The sequence below is a fragment of the Parasteatoda tepidariorum genome, chromosome 5 (genome assembly GCF_982258835.1).
Source record: "Parasteatoda tepidariorum strain Cologne lab strain chromosome 5, Ptep-v5.0, whole genome shotgun sequence".
NCBI lineage: Eukaryota > Metazoa > Arthropoda > Arachnida > Araneae > Theridiidae > Parasteatoda > Parasteatoda tepidariorum.
Window position 1 is genome coordinate 36,096,225 of NC_141759.1, and position 20,244 is coordinate 36,116,468.

Below are 20,244 nucleotides of genomic sequence, written 5' to 3' on the forward strand. Positions count from 1 at the left end.
CCTGTCTGTAATTGTGATTTGGTTGGCACTTCACTTGGAAAAGTCATTCACGGATAGAATAAAAGTAGGCAAATGCAGCAACTAATTTTGAACAGAGGAAGTAATGTTCTACAGTGCGCTTAAGTTTTAGCATAACATAAAAAAATTTCCTGTCTGTAATTGTGATTTGGTTGGCTCTTCACTTGGTAAAGTCATCCACGGATAGAATAAAAGTAGGCAAATGCAGCAACTAATTTGGGACAGAGGAAGTAATATTCTACAGTGCGCTTAAGCTTTAGCATAACATAACAGATTTTACTGTCCGTAATTGTGATTTGGTTGGCACTTGAAAGAGTCATCCACGGATAGAATAAAAGTAGGCAGGTATCAAAGCTTAACCCCGTCCCGCCCCAGTCTGGAGGCATCCAGAGAATACTGTAGGCTCTAAATGCGCGTACGTGACCTCTCAGCAAAAGAAAAAGAGGGTTCAAATGGGTAGGCTTGGTGGCGATTCATGGCAACACCAGAAGGCCTCAAAGAATTTAGTGAAATCTTAAAATTAACAATAGTAGTTACTCAGAAAATAGAATTTAGGAGTTTGAGTGTTCAAACATAATAAGCGAGGCATCAATTAAAAAAAAAAAAAAAAAACACTGAAAAAAGGTTACAAACATATTGTGATGATGAAAAGTACCAGAATTTGCTCAAAGTCCATGAAAACAGATGCAATTTAAAAAAGAAGAGTTACGGCGAGGCAGCCGTAAAGAAAAATCTCAAAAGGAAACTCAAAACATGAATAGTTAGTAAATTTGACAAAATTTTGAACAATAAATTAATCGATAATTAAGTAGGCAGGTATAACAAACTGTGTATGAAATGGTATAAAAATGTTCGTTTTCAGGGTTGTAAACAGCCCTGGATATGTGAAAATCTAATAAACCTTACCCGTGTCACAGATGTTGCGTCATAATCAGTAGTATCATATTGCCATCCTTGGTCGCATTTTTTGGTCGGCCAGTTCTGATCAACAGTAATGTTTCCAGTCCTTAGAATATATGAGTAATCTACATCATATCTCAAGCATTTACGATCACTTGGAGGTCTTATAAGATATTGTTGAGTTTCAAATGACAGATTTGAAGATGCTAATTCCGGGACATAGCACCAATGGTCTGGGGTGGATGAAATGAAGATGGAATTCATTGAGAACCATGGTACAACGATGAATGATGGTATGAGGAAGGCAAAGACTAAAATTTTCTGGTACATTCCGAATCCTCCCACATCTTTCAGAATGTCTTCGAAATCCATTTCTTTGGATAGGGATGGCGCACGTAGCAAATCCTAAAATGATAAAAAAAAAAGAAAGATTAGAAAGGTTAAGCTCATCGGAAGATAATCTTTGAGTGTAGTAATTTAAGCGGAAGAATACAGTAATATGAAAACTGAGCTAATTTAGATACAGTCGGACTTCGATTTAACGAATTTCCAGTTTGCGAATTTATCTATTTTGCGATTTTTTTCGAGGAACCAAACGTTTTTAGAAATTTCTTCGTAAAATAACTTCCAAATAGCGAAATGAATTTTCTATTTAACGAACTTTTCTTTGATATCCACTTTCCCTATTTCCCAAAATATATCGGAACATTTCAAAATTGTTAACACATTTTATGGGGAAATGACCTTGAATTGATTTTGGATGTCAAACTTTTATAGAGAAAGCATCAAAGTACCTTTCCCTTTTTGTTTACATTTCAAAAGAAAAACTCAGACAAAATTAAAGAATTTTAACAGTAACAATTAAAGTTAAAAACACATGTGGTAATGTATGTTTATAATTACTTTTATAATAAAAGCATCTATAATTTTATACATAAATGTAGCTTTTTTTTAGTTGAAAATGTATATAGCATGATTGGGTAACGTTAGATAATGTTTTGCTCTATTCTTGCTTTCCATGCAGATTTCTTTTATAGTTAAAATTTATAAAATAAATTGTAGATACTAGTTTACAAGATAAAGGTGTATCAATTCCTATTTTAATTATGTCTAGTGTTCATTAATTTATAACTTGTTTTGTGTTGTTTAACTATTTCAAAAGGAAATTTTCTGTTTAACGAATTTTCCATATAACAAACTTTTTATCGGGATTTAGAGACTTCGTTAAATAGAGCTCCGACTGTACATTTGTTTTTAAACGATCTTCAGAACAATTCCGTACAGAGAGTAAAATAAAATTTAAAAAAAATGTACACTACAAATGTATATCCCAAATTATATGTTCCTTTTTTTATTCATTCACTACTTTACTTTCTTATCATTAATACTCTGAAATACGAGTACATGCATTCATTGATTTATATAATCACTTATTAATCTAATTACTTATTCTGAACCTTTTGTCCGTTATTTATATTCATTTAGAACAAAGTAGGTGAAAATTGTTTCTAATTTAGTCAACAAGGGATAATAAGCCAAGAAATAGACTTCATTTTCAACTTTTCCCCATTTTTTTGAGAGAAAAATAAAAAAAAATTTTTTTTGATGTGACAAAGTGTTATCTACTCTGTTTGATTATCACAACTATGTCAACTATATTATATTTGGCATTTTAATACTTTATGGTTATCAAATATAGCAAGAAACACCGGTGACCACATTTTTCTGCCTTAAATAAGAATTTTTGATCGAATGATCAGATTTTCAGGCACTAGGACGGTTCTTATTGGTACGAGGGCCTAATTTTAAATATGGTAATTAATTGGTGCATACGGAATTCAATCAGACTCAGGAACTTAATTCCTCTGAATAAACGTGTTATTTTTCGACGAATTTGGATTTCTGATCCTTAAAATATTGTAAAGAGCCGCAGTCAGAAAAATATGGTTTTAATAGTAGACCATAAGAAGGAAAGTGAACCCCGATGTTAATTTTACTTTGGCAAATTTCGCTGTGTTTCGATAATTATTTGGCCAAATAAAAACAATAAATAAAACATATAAAGTTCATTTATTTGCAGTTAATACCAAATAAAAAAATACTTTTTACGAATTATTTTGTTACCGGTTGTAAAGAGTGATCATTTTTATATAATTTTAAAGTTTGTAAATTTAAAAGACAAAGTGGAAAATTTTAATGCAACCATTCAAATATTTCTTGAAAAATTCGATTTCAAACATGCGACTTTTATTACATGATTAGAGAATCCGAATATGTTGAAAGCAAGGTATATTTATTAAAATAAAGTATGTTTATAATTTAAAATCGTCACTCACTTTATAATTAAAATCTCATTTTATAATTTAAAAAATCGTTTACTCTAATTAGTTGGAATAATTAAAGTTAGGGTCTCTATTTCAGTTAGATTAAGTCATAGTACTCGAAAAACCAAAAGTTATTCAGGGTGCTAACTTTCCAATTTTTCGTGCTATAAATAAAAGAAAACTTAATTATGAACCAAACCAATTTAATTATTCAACCATCATAGTCAGATCATGTAACATTAAGATATTTAGAAACGTGTAAAGCAAAAAGAAAAACGGTTTTTCTATAATTGTTGAATTTCAATTTTTCATATGATAATTATTTATGTTTTTCCCAACTTCAAAATCTAATAAAGATAAATGCATGAAATTCCGGAGTATATATATATTTCTGTTAATATATATATATTTCTGTTAATATATATATACGTAATTTATAATCTAGAAATCAGTCAAAAATTTTTACATTTTGCTTAATAATTATTTTTGAAAAAAATTGTGCAAAGGTAAAATGTGTACTTTCAATTTTCGAAAATTAAAAAAGAAACAAAAAATAAATTCAATACTTTAAAAAAATATTCTTAAAATCAATTAAAATATGAGCATTTGCATTTAAAGCAAAGAAATTACAATTATTTTTATGTTCTATCAAAAATTTTAAAATATTAATTATTTAAAAATTTCAATTATTATAAATATCAATTAATTTTCAATAATAATTAATTTGAATTGAATGTGAATAGATTTTCAATAGCTAAAAACATTTATTAATTTTCTGTTATCATAAACATCAATTAACTTTTTAATTTTCAATAATTGTAATGATGAATTGACTTTTTAATTTTCAGCTATTTTAAACATCAATTAACTTTTTAATTTTGAGTAACTATAAGCACCTGTTTCTACAAATTTTCAAACGTCTCATGGAAGATATGGGGAGTTTTTTTTTGTTGTATTTATTGCATATTTTATGCAAATATCAATATACCCTATCAACCATGGAAGAATGGGTATCCCTGACTAATATAGATCGATTTAAAAGAAGATTAAGTTAATAGGATTTTTGAATTGGTTACTTATAATTGGTTATTATAATTATATTTTTATTATTAAAAAGTTTTTTTTAAAGTTTAAAAACGCATATTAAACGATTTATTATTTTATTTCACGTCCCGCATTTTGAATTTTTTTCATTACTATATGCGAATTTACAATTTCATTTTTTATGAATGTCTTTATTATTAATTATCGGTCTTTATATTAACCAATTTTAAAACAAAAAAAAAAAAATTTTTTTTCAAACAAATATAATAAAAAGGAAAATCATAAAAATTCCAAAAGAAAATTTATTAGCTTTGCCAAAATTTATTAGTACTAAGTCAATGTTGTTGCACTTCATATCATACTTTGAATTTTTGATATGTAGTGGTGAAAAATTAGAATAAAAAATACTGAACAAAAAATAACTTAAATTTTGTTTATACTTTTCTACAAAGCGAAGCAAGTTAGCGTCTTTGTTTCATTCGTATTTTACTTCTAATATTTCATTTATTTATTGTTTAAATGCCAATTTTTATTACATTAACGTGTCTATATTTCGAGAGTATAAAGATTGTCAGGCCCTTTATTCTATTATTAACTTTTATTTTTGATAAGTAAGTCATTCATAATACTGTCAAAAAGCTTACAGAGAATTAATAGAAATTCAAATTTGTTTTTTTATTAACTCCATATGATATTTATTTTCTTTTTAGTTGCCACTTATTAAATTTTGAAACTATAATGCACGGTAGATTAAATTTTAATAATTATATTGTTAATGTATCGTGGTAGTTTTTTCAAAATAAGTCTTAATAATAAAACACATGAGAACTGTTTTTTTTTTTATCTTTGAGTCGAACGATCTATTCTTTTAAAAGTATATTAGTATACTTGACAACAGGATTGCTTCTAATAATTTTTAAAGTGGTAATGAAATTGCAATTAAAATAAGCTTTTATTATTATATTCTACTGGCAATTAAGAGCTTTGTTATCAATCTAATATAATTGTCTAAATTGTTTGTATGAAGTGGTGATCTAAATCCTTGTGAATAAAATTTATTAAATTAAAAATAAAATAACAAAGAATATTTTTTCCTACCTCTTTATTTTTTGAAAACAAACATAAGCTCAGAAGTTTGCATTAAGAACGAAAAGATTAAACTTTTATCAAAGAATTTCAACATGAAATGGTAAAGAATAAAATAAAACAATTTCAACTTACTTTAAAAAAGCGAGAATTTTTTTTTTTCAAATCGGTTTCGATACCAATGACAAATGGAATATTTTTGTAAGTGAAATATTGACAAAGTTTAAGGGGCTGTTAATTTCTGTAAAAGAGAGTCTAAGGTGAAAATACATTTTTTTCTTCTCTTTTGGAACTTACATGTATACTGAAGGTAAAGTTTATGGTAATTTATGTCTGTTCTATGACGTTTCCTTGTAAAACGTGACGAAAAGACACAGAAGTCACTAATTGGTTTAACAAGTTTGCTCATCTGTTATGCCAGATCTATTTTTGCGTAGCATTACTTCAAAGAAGAACAGGTTTTAATCGGTTGTGTGATTGTTACGCTTACCGAGGAAAAACGTCAAGCAAAAATGTGGCGATTATACGACACTATGCAAACTGAATTTTCCTAGCAGTTATACATTTGCATCTAGTAAACAGCCATGGTTTCCCTTAAATTGTTGATATTGTTCACAGTAACCCCATATACTAGCCCCTTGTAGTCATAAGTTCTTTTTGGCTCATTATCTCTTAATTAGGAAATGTATATCAAGAAAGACAATGTGTCTAATGAGCATAATCATTCGAAGCATATATTCTTTTGTTAAAAACAATTAATAAAATTAGTCTTAAATAGCAACAAATTTAAAAATTAAGAAGTTATTTTTCTCCTATAAAAACCTTGTTTTTTCTTTAAATTTACTTCTTATTAATAAAGAATTTTGTCTCCTAACTACATTTGAAAATGTATCACAGCTATTACAGATAAGTTAAAACTTTCATCTTGACCAACTTATTGAAATAATTAAAAAATATTTATTGTAAAAAAGAATACTTTATAGAAAGTAGAATGGGAAGTCGTGATTTCTGTATTACGAGAAAAGATCATTTAAGTCATTTCCCCCTGTTTCGTGTAAGATCCTAAATTGACAAAATGAGAAGGGCACACTAATTTAAAATTTTTACCGAAAAATTTCTTTTGTCTCTAAAAAAATATCCAAGCTTTCTTTGTTAGCTAGAGAATCCCCATCCCCCACCGAAAAAAACTGAACATTTTCAACTAGAATTCTGCAAAATATTATTAAAAATCTGTAATCGATTTAAAATTTGCTAAATAATAGTCATGTTAGCCATAATTTTTTAATTCTATACTTAACAAGAGTTTTGCGAAATCATTAAACTTTACAGCGAAGTTTTGAATGATAACTGGCAGAAATATTTTATTTATCTACACTAGCTTCTTGTTTGATAGAGTTTATCCTCTATATAAACCCTAGCTAACTTGGCAACCCTACCTAGCTTTAAGTAACCGAAAACATTCATTCAAACACCTTAAGTTCGAAACTAATGATTCATTTGTACCTTTATGTTCTTAACACATTGAATGCCGAGCTATTTTTTACATGTCATGCCCGTCTGGCCAAACGGCAAATAACTACAAACTAAATTTGCAAATATTAGACAGATTTTGCAATTTTTTTAAAAGGTTTAGCATAACATAACTGAAGAAAGTGTTGAATTATATATGTCTACGAATTGTTTAGAAGTAGTGGTTGATTAAAATCTACTAAATTCAACTCAGTAAACCAAGAATCACAATTAATAAACTACCATTTGAAAATATTTATTCGCTGTCCGGAGCAAGTTGGCATCTCTGTCAGAGATGCCAACTTGCTCCGGACAGCAAATATATATTTTAAAGTGGTAGTTTATCAATTGTGATTCTTGGTTTAATAAATTCAATTTAGTAAATTTTTATTCATCAGTATTTCTAAATAATTCACAGGCTTATATAATTCCCCTCTCTAAAGAACTTATGTCATGCTATACCTCTTGAAAAGCAGGCAAAAATAGTCAAATATTTGGAAAATTTACTTTGTAGCTATTCACACTTTTTTAAATTATTTTGGCGCGTCCGGTGCTGTTGGCATCACTGCAGTAATGCTGACATGAAATACTGATTTCTTTCGTTAGTAGATTACAATACAATACAATACAGTATGATGGCGAAACAAAAATCAAATTTTTAGCAAAAATTTTAAGTAATAGAATTTTTTCTGAAATCAGCATCCAGAAATCTATAATTATTAGCTATTTATTCCAAACAATTTTTTTTTCGTCGTAAGCTTGTGTAATTAGAGACATTAATTAAAATTGAATAAGTTATTGTATCGGCTAATAAAATTCGAAAAAATAAGGCGACTGACAAAAATAAATGTATCCTAAAAACTTTTTTTTCTAACGTTTTTATTCAATCTTGTTGTTGTGAGGAACAATTTAAAATGTAATTACATAATTAATTTAATTACATAAACGTTCCAGATGTTGTAAAATATCTCTAAAAAGATGCGTAGCATCCCCACACGCTGTTCTCCCAACATGAAAAGAAAAGATTCAATAAATAAAATGTTAAGAAATGAAGGGCAATTCAAAACAATTTTTATTTATTTCTTGCCCTTCTTTGGGACTGTACACAATTATATTTAGAAAAACGCATTTTTAAAAATTCAACTAACCAAAAGAAAGATTTTTCGTATTTAAAAGATTAACAGAAAGACTCGGAAATCAAACCAGCTCCCATAACGATGCAATTTGTCGCGACAAACGCATAACAGTCTTACTATCTCACAATCTAGCAATTTTCTTCAGGTATTGGTGCTTAGTTTACAGTTTCAATCATATAACTTTATTCTATTTAGGTTAATCTACTATATTCCTCTTGAAGTTATTTTATTTAGGTAAATCTATTGCATTCCATTTGAAGTTACTTTATTTACGTTAATCTACTATATTTCGCTTGAAGTTCTTTATTTTGAATAAGTTACTATATTCCCCTCGCTGTTTCGTTATTTTGGCAAATCTACTATATTTCCCTTGAAGTTATTCTGGTTAATCTACTATATTCCCCTTGAATTTAGTCTATTTAGGTTATTATATTAGGTTAAAAACAGGTTTCAAAAGTTGAATCATGAACAATATTAACACGATGTTTTAGATAGCTTTCGAATTGCTAATGCAGTGACATCATCAACACATTGCTTTAATTTTTGAGTAAGCGAAATAAAAAAAAGTCGAAAATTAATAATTAAAATAACGGAAATCTCATTGACGATTTCTTTGAAATAATGGAAAAGAAAAGGGGTCTACCGTTTAAATTGCAACAATGTGTAATTGCAACAATATTAACACATTGCTGACCGGCAACTTTTCTGAAAATTACCCCATGTGTCCGGCTATTGTTTTGAAAGCGGATGTGGAAGTAAAACAATATGAATGAACTTATAAAATTTTAAATTTTTAATGCCTTATGATAAAAAGTATAACAATCACTTATGTGTAATGGTACACCATAAGTTTTGCAAATATATTGGGTTTCGCAAAGTTATAATAAATTGATACAAATAATAAAACTTGAATAGTAAGGAATATTACGCCTAATTTTTAAAATAGTCACCACGAGATCACTGCTAACGAAAACACGAGTTAACTCGTGACCGGTCAGCAATGTGTTAAGCTTATGAGAAAAATTCGTTCCTCCTACATTGCTCTCGAACGGACAAATTAGAATTTTTAAAACGATTTTTAGAAACGAGAGTTAAAATCGCCGCCCCTTACACCGATTTCTCAAATTCCAGTTTCTCAGCTCAAACATTTCTGGAGTTTCGCTTCCTTTTATATCATGCATACAGATATAAGAACTATTTACATTCCGGTGTGATTTAAACCGTTTTAAACAACCTTTATTAACACGTCCACTATCACTAAGAGATCAGGTAATACAGCTGCATCTAAAGCGTGGAATCTGATTTATTATTCTCATTAAGGTTACATCAAACCTTAGTTTGCTAAAACGATAAATTTGCAAAGAAAGAATACAGCAGCATCTGATTCATCATTATTTATCATTGATGCAACTCACTGACGAAGGAAAGTCACTTTATCTCATACATTTTAAAGATTACAAGGGCAAATAATTGAGACTGGCTGATCTCAGCCAGCGTGTCGCTGCTGTTATTTGTTCAATCGCTGTTTACTTAAATGCGAAACAGCACATGTGAAGAAAATCCTCTGCACATATAGCACGTGAAGTATATCTGATAAAAGTGGATGTTTATAGAGATATTTAACCAGAGTTCGTTGGAAACTAATACTTCTACGTTTGTATTCGATCTGTAATATTTTATTACGTCACGCACGTCGAATCTCTTAAAATTTATTCTCATGACTATAAGGCAAGCGTTGAATATTTCTATGAAAACGCCAATTAATTCACGCGGTTATCTGATTTGTTTTGGTTCAAGATGGATGAATTTCTTAACATATTTGTGAAAAAGATTGCTAAATGTTGTGAATGATAATATTCGCTGCTATTTTATTAGCACATTTATTTTTAATAAATTCTTAGTACGCATTATTACACAATAATTTTCTACATAAAAATAGTTGATTAGTTTCATGGAAATGTTCTCTTAACTGTAGTCAAGTAAAGCTGAAAGTTTTGAAACAAAATTTTTTTTAATTTACTTCGATTCGAACAACAGAAAATGTAATTTGTAGTATTGCGCTTTAGCCGGGAACCTGAGCAGCGAAGCGGCCCCGATTCCATTCACAGAGATGCCAACTGCGTCATAATAATTTAATAAACGGTAAACAACTATATACTAAAATTTGTAAATATTTGCCTAATTTTGTTGTCTTTTTAAATGATGTCGTATGACTAACTTCTGAAAGGTGGTGAACTTTATAAGCATTTGAATTATTTAGAAATAGTGGTGGATAAAAACCTAATAAATTGAATTTATTAAACGAAGATCTACTTATTAATTAACTACCTCTCGAAAATATTTATTTGATGTCCGGAGCAAGTTGGCATCTCTGCATTCATCGTGAATTTGAGTTCTGTTTGGATTAGATCTTTGTGGTTGACAAGAAGTGGAGTTGCTGAAATGTAGTTAGGTCTCTTTTACCTGTTAGAATAAGTTATATGTAGTGCTGGACTACCGCCTCCTATAACTGAAATTCTCCACACGGTTTTTCATAGGTAGTCCGATCCGACCACTGTGAAAGATATCCACTTACTGAACGAGTCATTTAATTCAGAATATAGTTGAAATAAGAAAGTGGTAGCAAATATATAACTAAAAATTTATTTTATTTATGAATATTATAGGTTTGCCTTATTCACTTGTCAACCACTACAGATTCAATTCTCAAATATATAAGATAAATTTCTCTCAGTTACTTTTATAAAAGGTTTTGGGTTCATGCGCACAACTGGTTCACTTTTTAAACAGTCTGCGCGGACTACTTATAAAAGACCGTGTGGAGGCTTCTTGATGTAGGAGGTGAGGACTGGACAAAATACTTTAAATTTTATTTTATTAAAATATTAATGTATTAAATTTGCTACCACTGTACCCCTGGGAAAATTATTTTCTAAACGAAAGAAAATTCCGCAGTTGTAGGATATGGGAAAGACATTTATGCAATATACCGCTTCCCTTTTCACTTTATTTAAATTGTAAAAGGACATCATATATTTTAATTCCATTGCTAATTCGTTTAGTCTTAGCAAAACTTAAAAGGCGGTGCTTAGATTCTAATGAAGTAGTTACAGATTTCTCTTTATTAGTAGTGATCGATTCACTTAATTGAATCGATTCTTTCAAATCAGTTCAGAGAAATGAACTGTTGACTGAATCGATTCGCCGATTATTTTTTTTTTAACAAAAGAAAAAAAAAAGAAATCCATGGCAGTTGGCACTTTACTACATATACTTTGCGAGTGTAGGCGTGTAGTGGAAAAGGTACTCGGGGTAGCTGCAAACCCCCTGATATTTTAATGAAACCCTTTCTTTTTAACAATTTTATAGTTTCATTTTTACAGTTTAAAAAAATTTGACAAAGTTTTCTAAAATTTTACCTATTTGTCTTTATAATAAAACAATACTTGTAAGGAAATAATATCACGTTTTATATATTACATGAAATTTAAATTTTGAGGGTCTTCTTGTCTGAGCGGTCTAGACATGTCATTTAACGCCCTGTATTGTAGAGTTAGCGGGTTCGAATCCCTCCTTTACTCTGGTGTATCTTTGTGAGTGCTTCTTTGGTGCAGTATTTTTATTAAACAGAATGCTTTCACGGAACTTAAATTATTATAAGTTTTATCATTATTTTATATTAGTTTACGCCAAAGTCGGTGAAAAATATTATATTTAGTATTTTAACAATTTATGGTTATGAAATGCAGTTCAAAACATCGGTGTCTTTTTCTGCGTTAAAAGGAAAATTTTCCAAGCACGAAACACTTAAAAAAAAACAGTTTCTTAAATTTTCAATTATTTTTACTAATTAGGATCTAAAAGGAACAGATGGTCAATATTGAAACTTCTTTAATTCATAAAATCAATTTTAGAATATGAAAAAAAATATTATATTTTAGTTCATATATAACTACGATAAACCAACAGATTTTCTCAGTACATATTAGACTATTTTTTTATAGTTAAAAATACCACAATATATTTTTGATTGTAAATAGAAACAGAAAAAAATATATAAAGAAAAATTGGTGTCAAATGGAAAACTCGTGCTATTTGTTCTTCAGCTTTGCCACGGTTTTTTAAGCTGTACTTTGTAATGAGCTTACAAGCCTGCATTAGAGCCCCTGAATTAGACAGGGCGAGTTATCATTTATTGTTGGAGCAAAGAGCTAACATAAGCACAGCGAATAAATATTTTCAAGTGGTAGTTTATTAATTGTAATTCTTGGTTTCTTAAGTTCGATTTAGTAGATTTTAATACACCACTATTTCTAAACAATGCGTAGGCTTATATAATTCACCACTTTATAGTACTTATTATATGCTTAACATTTTTAAAAGTAAGCAAATATTGTCAACTATTTGCAAAATTTACTTTGTAGTTATTTACCGTTTTATAAATTATTTAGGCGTGTCCGCCACAGTTGGCATCTCTGTAATAACATAACGAATACTAAAATAACGTTAACTTGCAAACTTGTTTGCTCCAATATTGCTTGATAGGTCAGTTCTGATAGTATATATATGAGTATCAATAAATAAATAAATAACACTTTGTGCTTTCTATCTATCCTTGTATTTGTCAAAGGTTCCTTATTTGAGCTCACAAGCCTGCAAACGCATGCCTTACAAATGAACAAAACAAAAAAGTAAATAAGTAACAATAAAGTGCAAAAATTGAGTTACGAGAAACGAATTGTTCTGAATAGTGACTAATGCCTTTTTTTCAATTGTTTGGTGGACTATTTTTATGAATCGCATCCATTTTTTCAGTCTCATAAAGGATTTTACTCAAATACGGAGAGAACAGCCAGTTACATACTATGCGGGGGGGGGGATAAACTAAACCACTAGCTTATACACGAGTAAGGGATTATCAATTTTTAGATTGAATTGGAAAAGTTCACGTCAAAAGGACTTTTAGTTAATGAATTCATTTAAGTTTCATGTATTAAAATTTAACTTATGCATTTGTACCTATAATTAAAATTCTATATAAATATTCCATACAATAGAATTATAATTCTTTGTAAACAGGTATAAAGCAGTGTATTTTTTTTATTTGCGTTATATATATATATATATATATATATATATATATATATATATATATATATATATATATATATATATATATATATATATATATATATATATATATATATATATATATATATATATATATATATATATATATCTATATATATATATATATATATATATATATATATATATATATATATATATATATAAAGTTCAAAATGAAGATAAAACAAAGGAAAATTACAGACATATGAAAAAAGGGGAAAAAAGAAAAAGAATAAAAAGAATAAAAATTACAAAAAACTGGAAAAAAATAATAATAAAATTCCAAAAGAAAGGATAACATTCTTTTAAAAAATCCGGAAAATAAAAGATATAATCTCTTCATCAGCCCACACGATTATATCCGCAAAAAATAGTGCTTTCTAATATTGTATCAATATAGCCACAGTAAAATATATCAATACAATAGTGTGAGGAGCACTCAAAAAATTTTTACAAACATTACAGCAAATAAATAAACTAGAACACAATAAGTATAAATAACACGTAAAATCAGAAAATAAAATATAAAGAAAAAACAGAATAAAAGATAAAATATAATCTATATAGTGAGCAGCGAAATCAAATGAACTTACATGAACGGGAAATTTTTCAAGAAAGATTTAAAATATTTTCGTAATAAGATTGCCAGATTGCAAAATATGAAAACAAAAGCGCAAATTGAGCGTAACTAGGGTTTTGTTTTAAATATTATATATATATATATATATATATATATATATATATATATATATATATATATATATATATATATATATATATATATATATATATATATATATATATATATATATATATATATATATATATATATATAATTCACATAATTGACTATGCTCATCGCGTTTATATTAACTTTCATTGAATAGCAATGTAATCTTTATTTATAAAATGAGTCCATACTGTGCAGTAAAATACCTTAACACGTTCACACCGGGGTGACCCACCGGTGGGTCACGCTAGATTGTCTCATCTTGGCAGCGCACTGGAGTAAAAACTGGTAACAATAAATTTCCTTTTTTTAGTTTTTTTCCGGGAATAATAAAAATCCATAACTACCAATTGTTTTTAACGGATGCATTTTTAATTTTGAATTGCTTCTTCGCGGTGATAAATTTACTTACAGTGAATTGTTATTGAGAATAGATTAACTTCTCCCGAATATTATCTAATATTGAAATAATTCTTCAACCAGTATTTTCTCTTTTCCCGTACCAGTGTTTTCACTTTTCCCGGCGTGAACGAGTTAATGAAGCCGAATTCCCATTAGAATCAATAAATATTTTGAGATATTAATTCACCCTCATCCGGTCGTATGATCTTACGGCGTCAATTCTAGCAAAGAAGTCTGGATATCACATGACATGAAAGATTAACTGATAGTTACTTGGAAAAAAGTGGACTTATCTTTTGGAAATGGCCTAGAAAATTTGTGTCCAGGAGCTCTGCTCTATGTATATAATTTGTAAATAGCTTTTTAACTTTCTTCCTCAATAAAAGCCTAGAAAAATTATTATTTTGTCATCCTTATAAAAAAGGATATTGAATTACGACTGCAAATATTATAGACTACGATATTATGATAAAATGAAAGATTCAGCTCAAACGTACTGCACAAAAACACGGAGAGAAATCATCAGAGAAGTCATTACATATATATACCATATAAATTCAGTTTTTGAAAGCCTTTTGCGCGATGAAATTTCTCAGTTTATTTTCCTGAAATGAACATCTAAAAATCTGTCAGAATGTACTATTGGTATCTAAACATCTTCCGAAAAATGACGTAATTTATTTACCACTCTTTCCTTGAAAACAACAAACATGTTGAGAAATTCATTGCTTATATAGATAAACATGCTTTTTTAAGCGTAAAAAAAACTATCCACAGTCGGAAAATTTTCTAAAAGTGTATGAGAAAGATCGAAGTAACGAAATAATTTATTTAATTTATCTCTACGAAAAATATTATTTGTAGAATAATGGAAACATATCCTTTGTTGAACCCAATCAATTCACGTCTTAAAATGAAAATGAAATACCAACTATGAAATTTTGGATGGCCTCGCAAGTTATTTGCCATCATGTTTTAAAATTTGTCTAGAATTGTGGCAACCCAATAAAGAGGAAATCTTGAAATAGAATTTCGATTTTTTCCCCTTCCATTTTGCAAATGTACTATGATTTCTACTACAAGTCTGGTGACAGTAAAAATTTTGACTATTTTCTGGTAAACAAGTAGAATATATCGTCATTTTATTGCCATTTTTTCCCGTTCCGATCCTGGTAACTGGAAACAGAATTCAGGACCATTTTGATCAAGGGATAATTTCCGACTTGCCTAGATTGCCCAAATTTCAACAAGAGCTTAGTATACGAGTAGCAGTTCATCGTCAATCAAAATGTTGACAAGTATCGCTTTAGTTAGTGCGTTCAAATTTTAACTGGAGGACAGTGTCGAATCTCAACGCAAGTTTTAATAGTTTTCTGACTTAACCCCTTGGGGACGGGTGATTCAGAAAAGCATTTGTACAAAATCAGAATCAAGTTGCAATTAAATAAAAAGCGGTAACTTAAATGTAGTCGTTGCTAATTTGACAGACTTACTTTGCTTTTTCTCTAATTATTGTTAGTTTAATCATATATATAATCAATGTTAGTTCAAAGTATAACTAAATAGTTTTATTTTGAACAAAGTAACGGTGAATTAAATAAATCAAACAATTATAACTCCGCCCACAAATAAACTGCTAAAGAATTACTTTGATTACCAGTTTTATCTTTTTATCCTGATTGATACAGTTTCATGCTGTCACGTATTTGTGACAGTCGGCGCGAAAGGGTTAAACCAGGGTTCCCGCGAACCTTGAAAATTTTGAAAAGCACTAACGAAAATAAAATAAATGTCGAAATTCTAATTTCTGTGTAACCACGACTAAAAATTGTTTTCCAAAGAATGTCCTAGTCATTAAAATCCAAGTTTCTAAACAACTTAACGATTAAGTGGTATCTTAAAATAAGAAATATCTTCTTGCATTAACTTAAAATTACTACCACTACTAAAACTTTTCAAGGACTGCGGGAGCCTGGTTAACGAACAGAAGTTCTTTCACCGTTTTACTATTAAGTAGAATTATTTATCGTCAAATGAGATTTCGACTATTTTCCGACTATCTTAGATTCAGGGCTGAAAGTCCATATATATCAAGACGGAAAAGAGTAAAAACTGGTAACAAATAAATTTCATATTTAACCTTTTTTCGGGAATAATAAAATATCCATAACTACCAAGTTTTTTTAGCGAATAGAATATATATATTAAATTGCTTCTTGCTCAACATATTAATAATTTCATAAACTGTTTATTAATACAAATAGATTTATTCTTTCCAAAAATTAACTATTATTGAAGTAGTTCTACTAACAGTGTTTTCTCTTTTCCGTCTCGCTTTCAGGCCTGCTTAGATTGCCAAAATTTCAACCGGAGTTCTGAATTTACTGTCAATACTATTTACAATTTCATTCTTTAGGTTTTTAAGAAGAATATTATGAATCAGTTATAATAAGGATATAGCTGATTTCCAATATTTTTCTTAATAGGTCAGGCACCATTATATTTGCGTCTTTTTTTATAAAATTTACAAGAATTGTAAGTAACATTTATTTTTGTTTCATCGCTAATATAAATTCGATGTCTTTTTTCTAGTGAAACAGGAAAAAGAAAGTAAAAAAAATACTATGTTTTTCAAGTGGACCGAAAATGAAGAAATATTTCTATAGTTTTTTTTCATATCGCTTTCGTAGAAAGCAATCACTCCTGATCACCATTGAAATTTCCTGCGTGTCTAACAGAGTTATACACACTAAAATTTTTCTCTCAAGGTGTTACGAAGAAAATATCGAATTTTTAACCGCTTTAATTCTACTTAAAAAACAACGTAGAGTTTGGTATTTTATTTCATTTGTCCGATTTTTATGTTTCTCAGAATCCTTATTACAGCTGCTTGCATTTGATTGAATTATCTACTGATTTCATTTCTAAGTGTCTATTTTTCCGATCTCAAAGATTGTTAAATAAATACCAATAAGCCTATGGTAAATGAAAATGCCTATAAGCTGAAAGATAATGGGATCGTGAGGAATATTTTTATAAGAAAATAAATATTTAAGTTTACTTTCAATTAAATTTTATCTCAGTGACCCAAATACGCCATTTTGACTTGTTTACATATCAAATTTGTCACTACATTTAATTTTTTAAAGAGCCAAGGGAGTTTCTGTATCACAGTTGCCAACGTTTATGATCGTTGGAAAAAAAATCTGCAAAGCAGTAATAAAATGATAATTAAAGTGAGAAGATAATTTTTTTAAAGCAATGTACTTCGCCAACAGTTAATATGTCTTGCCCGTCTGGTAAACCGCCACAATGGTAAATTACTACAAACTAAATTTGCAAATATTAGACAGATTTTGGTAGTTTTTAAAAGGTTTTGCATGACATATACGAAAGAAGTGGTGAAATATGTAAGCCTACGAATTTTTTAGAAATAGTGGTGGATAAAAACCTAGTAAATTGAATTTATTAAACCAATAATTAAGCACATTTCGAATAAATCTTCTGCAATTCCATAAAAAGAGTCCAAATTTTATAATTCTATATCATGTTACACGCTGTCCGCAAGCTGTTTTTCGCGGCCTATGCGAAAGGTCAGCGTCAGCCACCGGTGGTTGACGCAGCCTAAATGTGATTTCAATGTGAGCCACCGGTGGCTGACGCGGCCTAAATGGAAAATCTAGAGTCAGCCACCGATGGCTGACACGGCACTCAACCAGGGTTGAAAGCCCATATATATCAGGACGGAAAAGAGTAAAAACTGGTAACAAAAAAATTTATTTTTCAGTTTTTTTCGGGAATGTAATAAAAATCCATAACTACCAATTGTTTTTAGAGGATACAATTTTTATATTGAATCGTTGCTCCGCTGAGAAAAAATTAATTACCGTGAACTTTTATAGTTGAGAATAGATTAACTCCTCCCGAATATTATCTAATATTGAAATAGTTCTCCTACTAGTATTTTCTCTTTTCCATCTCACTTTTAGGCCTGCTCTCAACGTGTTAAAAACAGAACCAAACGCTATTGTATCTTTATATTTGAAATAATGATTTGTAATGAACTAAATGAGGCGGGTACTTAGTTTACAGCAGATAAGGGGTTAACAAACTTCTGCAATTGATTACTACTATTGTAAAAATATTTTCATGATCGCATTTTATGTAATTCTTACACATATGTATGTAGACTTGCGTGTTCATTACAAAGTTCGGCTTATTAGTCCTCGTCAAAAGGAAGCACAAATCAACATAAATATAGACCCAGGGTTCTAACCTGTTAATTTCACGCTACAGTGCATTTGGCGTAACAGTGGTACTAAATTTAGAGAGAAGTCCCTTCATGGACGTAGTAGCCATGACAAAGTTTTCGTGGTTTTCCTCACCATGTACTGCAAACACGGGTTAGTTCCATCAAGAAGCTTACCACGAGGGATATTTTGTCTCATTTCTTAATCTAAGAGTTCCCTTTTCTTCTAGGTTGGGATCAAAATTACTAGGCTACGGAATTATACAGTGATAGTTCCAAATTCAGAATTGTTGTTCAACGTCGGTAATAAAGTAAAGTAAAAATACTTAGTGTCATGTACTTTTCTCATGTTATAAATTATTAACTTAGCTAAAGCAATAACTACTTACCATTTTTGTTTCAAAAATATACTTTTACATCACCTTGTGGTGATGTAAAAGTATATTTTAATATAATATAAATATAACTGCTATTTAATATATTTAATATGTTAAATATTTAAATATATTAAATATTTAAATATATTAAATATTTAAATATATTAAATAAATAAATATAAATATATTAAATAAATATATTAAAAATATATTTTAGCATAAAAGCGCAATCGCAAGATTCAGAGAGGAATAAGTTATTTAATTTTAATCATGATTTTCTGAAATTTTTTTTTGTCCTATGTAAACCCAAAGGAAGATTTCTTTTAACTATAATTTCTTTTGCAGTTGTTTTAAAAACGAATACGTAATATATAAAAAATAATGTAGTAAATATTATACTCACTTTCTCTTTAAAATTCATATTATCCTTAGAAACGGGAAAAAAAACCTAACAACAATCCTGAAAGCGAATACGGTATGGTAAAGCGGAGAAGGTTTTAAACATGCAAAGTAGTCCGGCTTAGATTCAAAGATTTCCACACAGTGGAGAAAAATCTAGTAAGGAATACTTTAGCTAATTAAAAAAAAAAACGTACAAGGAAGAGTGTTAAAAAAAACCCCGAACGCTGTAGGATAGAGTTAACTTAATTAAGAGGTCAATTCGATAATTGGTTAGAATTACAGTTACAGTTAAAAACATAAAAACGTACCATCCTTCTGTTACTTGGCTCAGAGCGAGTTGACATCTTTCCACAAAGACTTCCATTTAACTTTTAGTAAAGCGAAGGACTGAAAATGACACATTGGAACCAATAAAAAATTTACTGGCGAAAATCGGCAGTGTAAAAACATTATATTAAACTACCTAAGATGTTTTCACAGCTGATTTTTCTGTTTTATTGTTTATTTTATGAATCTAACAGACTATTGGAAAATATAATAGTATGGTGCGCTAAATTTAGTTCAATTTCTATTGGAAATCTGTATGTGAGTTTAAAGATATTTTACTTACAAACGTTTTATAAAATAATGCCAATTTATATATTCTTGAGTATTTATTACTCTTAAATAACAATTGAAATATTTATTAAAATAAGCCTAACAATTGAAGAAACAGCTGAAATAATTATTAAATTAAAATAATTTAACTCAACCTGTTTTTCAACCATTTCGGTAAAGTGAACCTATTGTTCGAAACTGTATAGAGCAAAAATAGAAAATTCTTTTTCTTCTGTTTCTAGTGAATCAACATATGGACAAATTTTTAATAGAAAAACAAGCTCAACCAAGCCATTAATTAAAATAATTTATTAAATTAAAATTATTTAACTCAACCTGT

General features: G+C 28.8%; 1 protein-coding gene across 6 annotated transcripts in view; it reads right to left on the bottom strand.

The window, feature by feature from the left end:
• The window catches only part of LOC107452446 (carcinine transporter), a 95,409-nt gene that overhangs the window by 58,554 nt on the left and 16,611 nt on the right, over positions 1-20,244 (bottom strand). For 3 of the 6 annotated variants that reach the window (XM_043041840.3, XM_043041844.3, XM_043041842.3), the window contains exon 2: positions 925-1,323. In XM_043041840.3, coding sequence (XP_042897774.1) covers positions 925-1,323 — 399 coding nt within the window. Of the gene's footprint in view, positions 1-924; positions 1,324-5,507; positions 5,679-19,308; positions 19,531-19,615; positions 19,737-20,244 lie in introns of those variants that run through there. The other 3 variants (XM_043041839.3, XM_043041843.3, XM_043041845.3) reach the window with 3 other exon arrangements.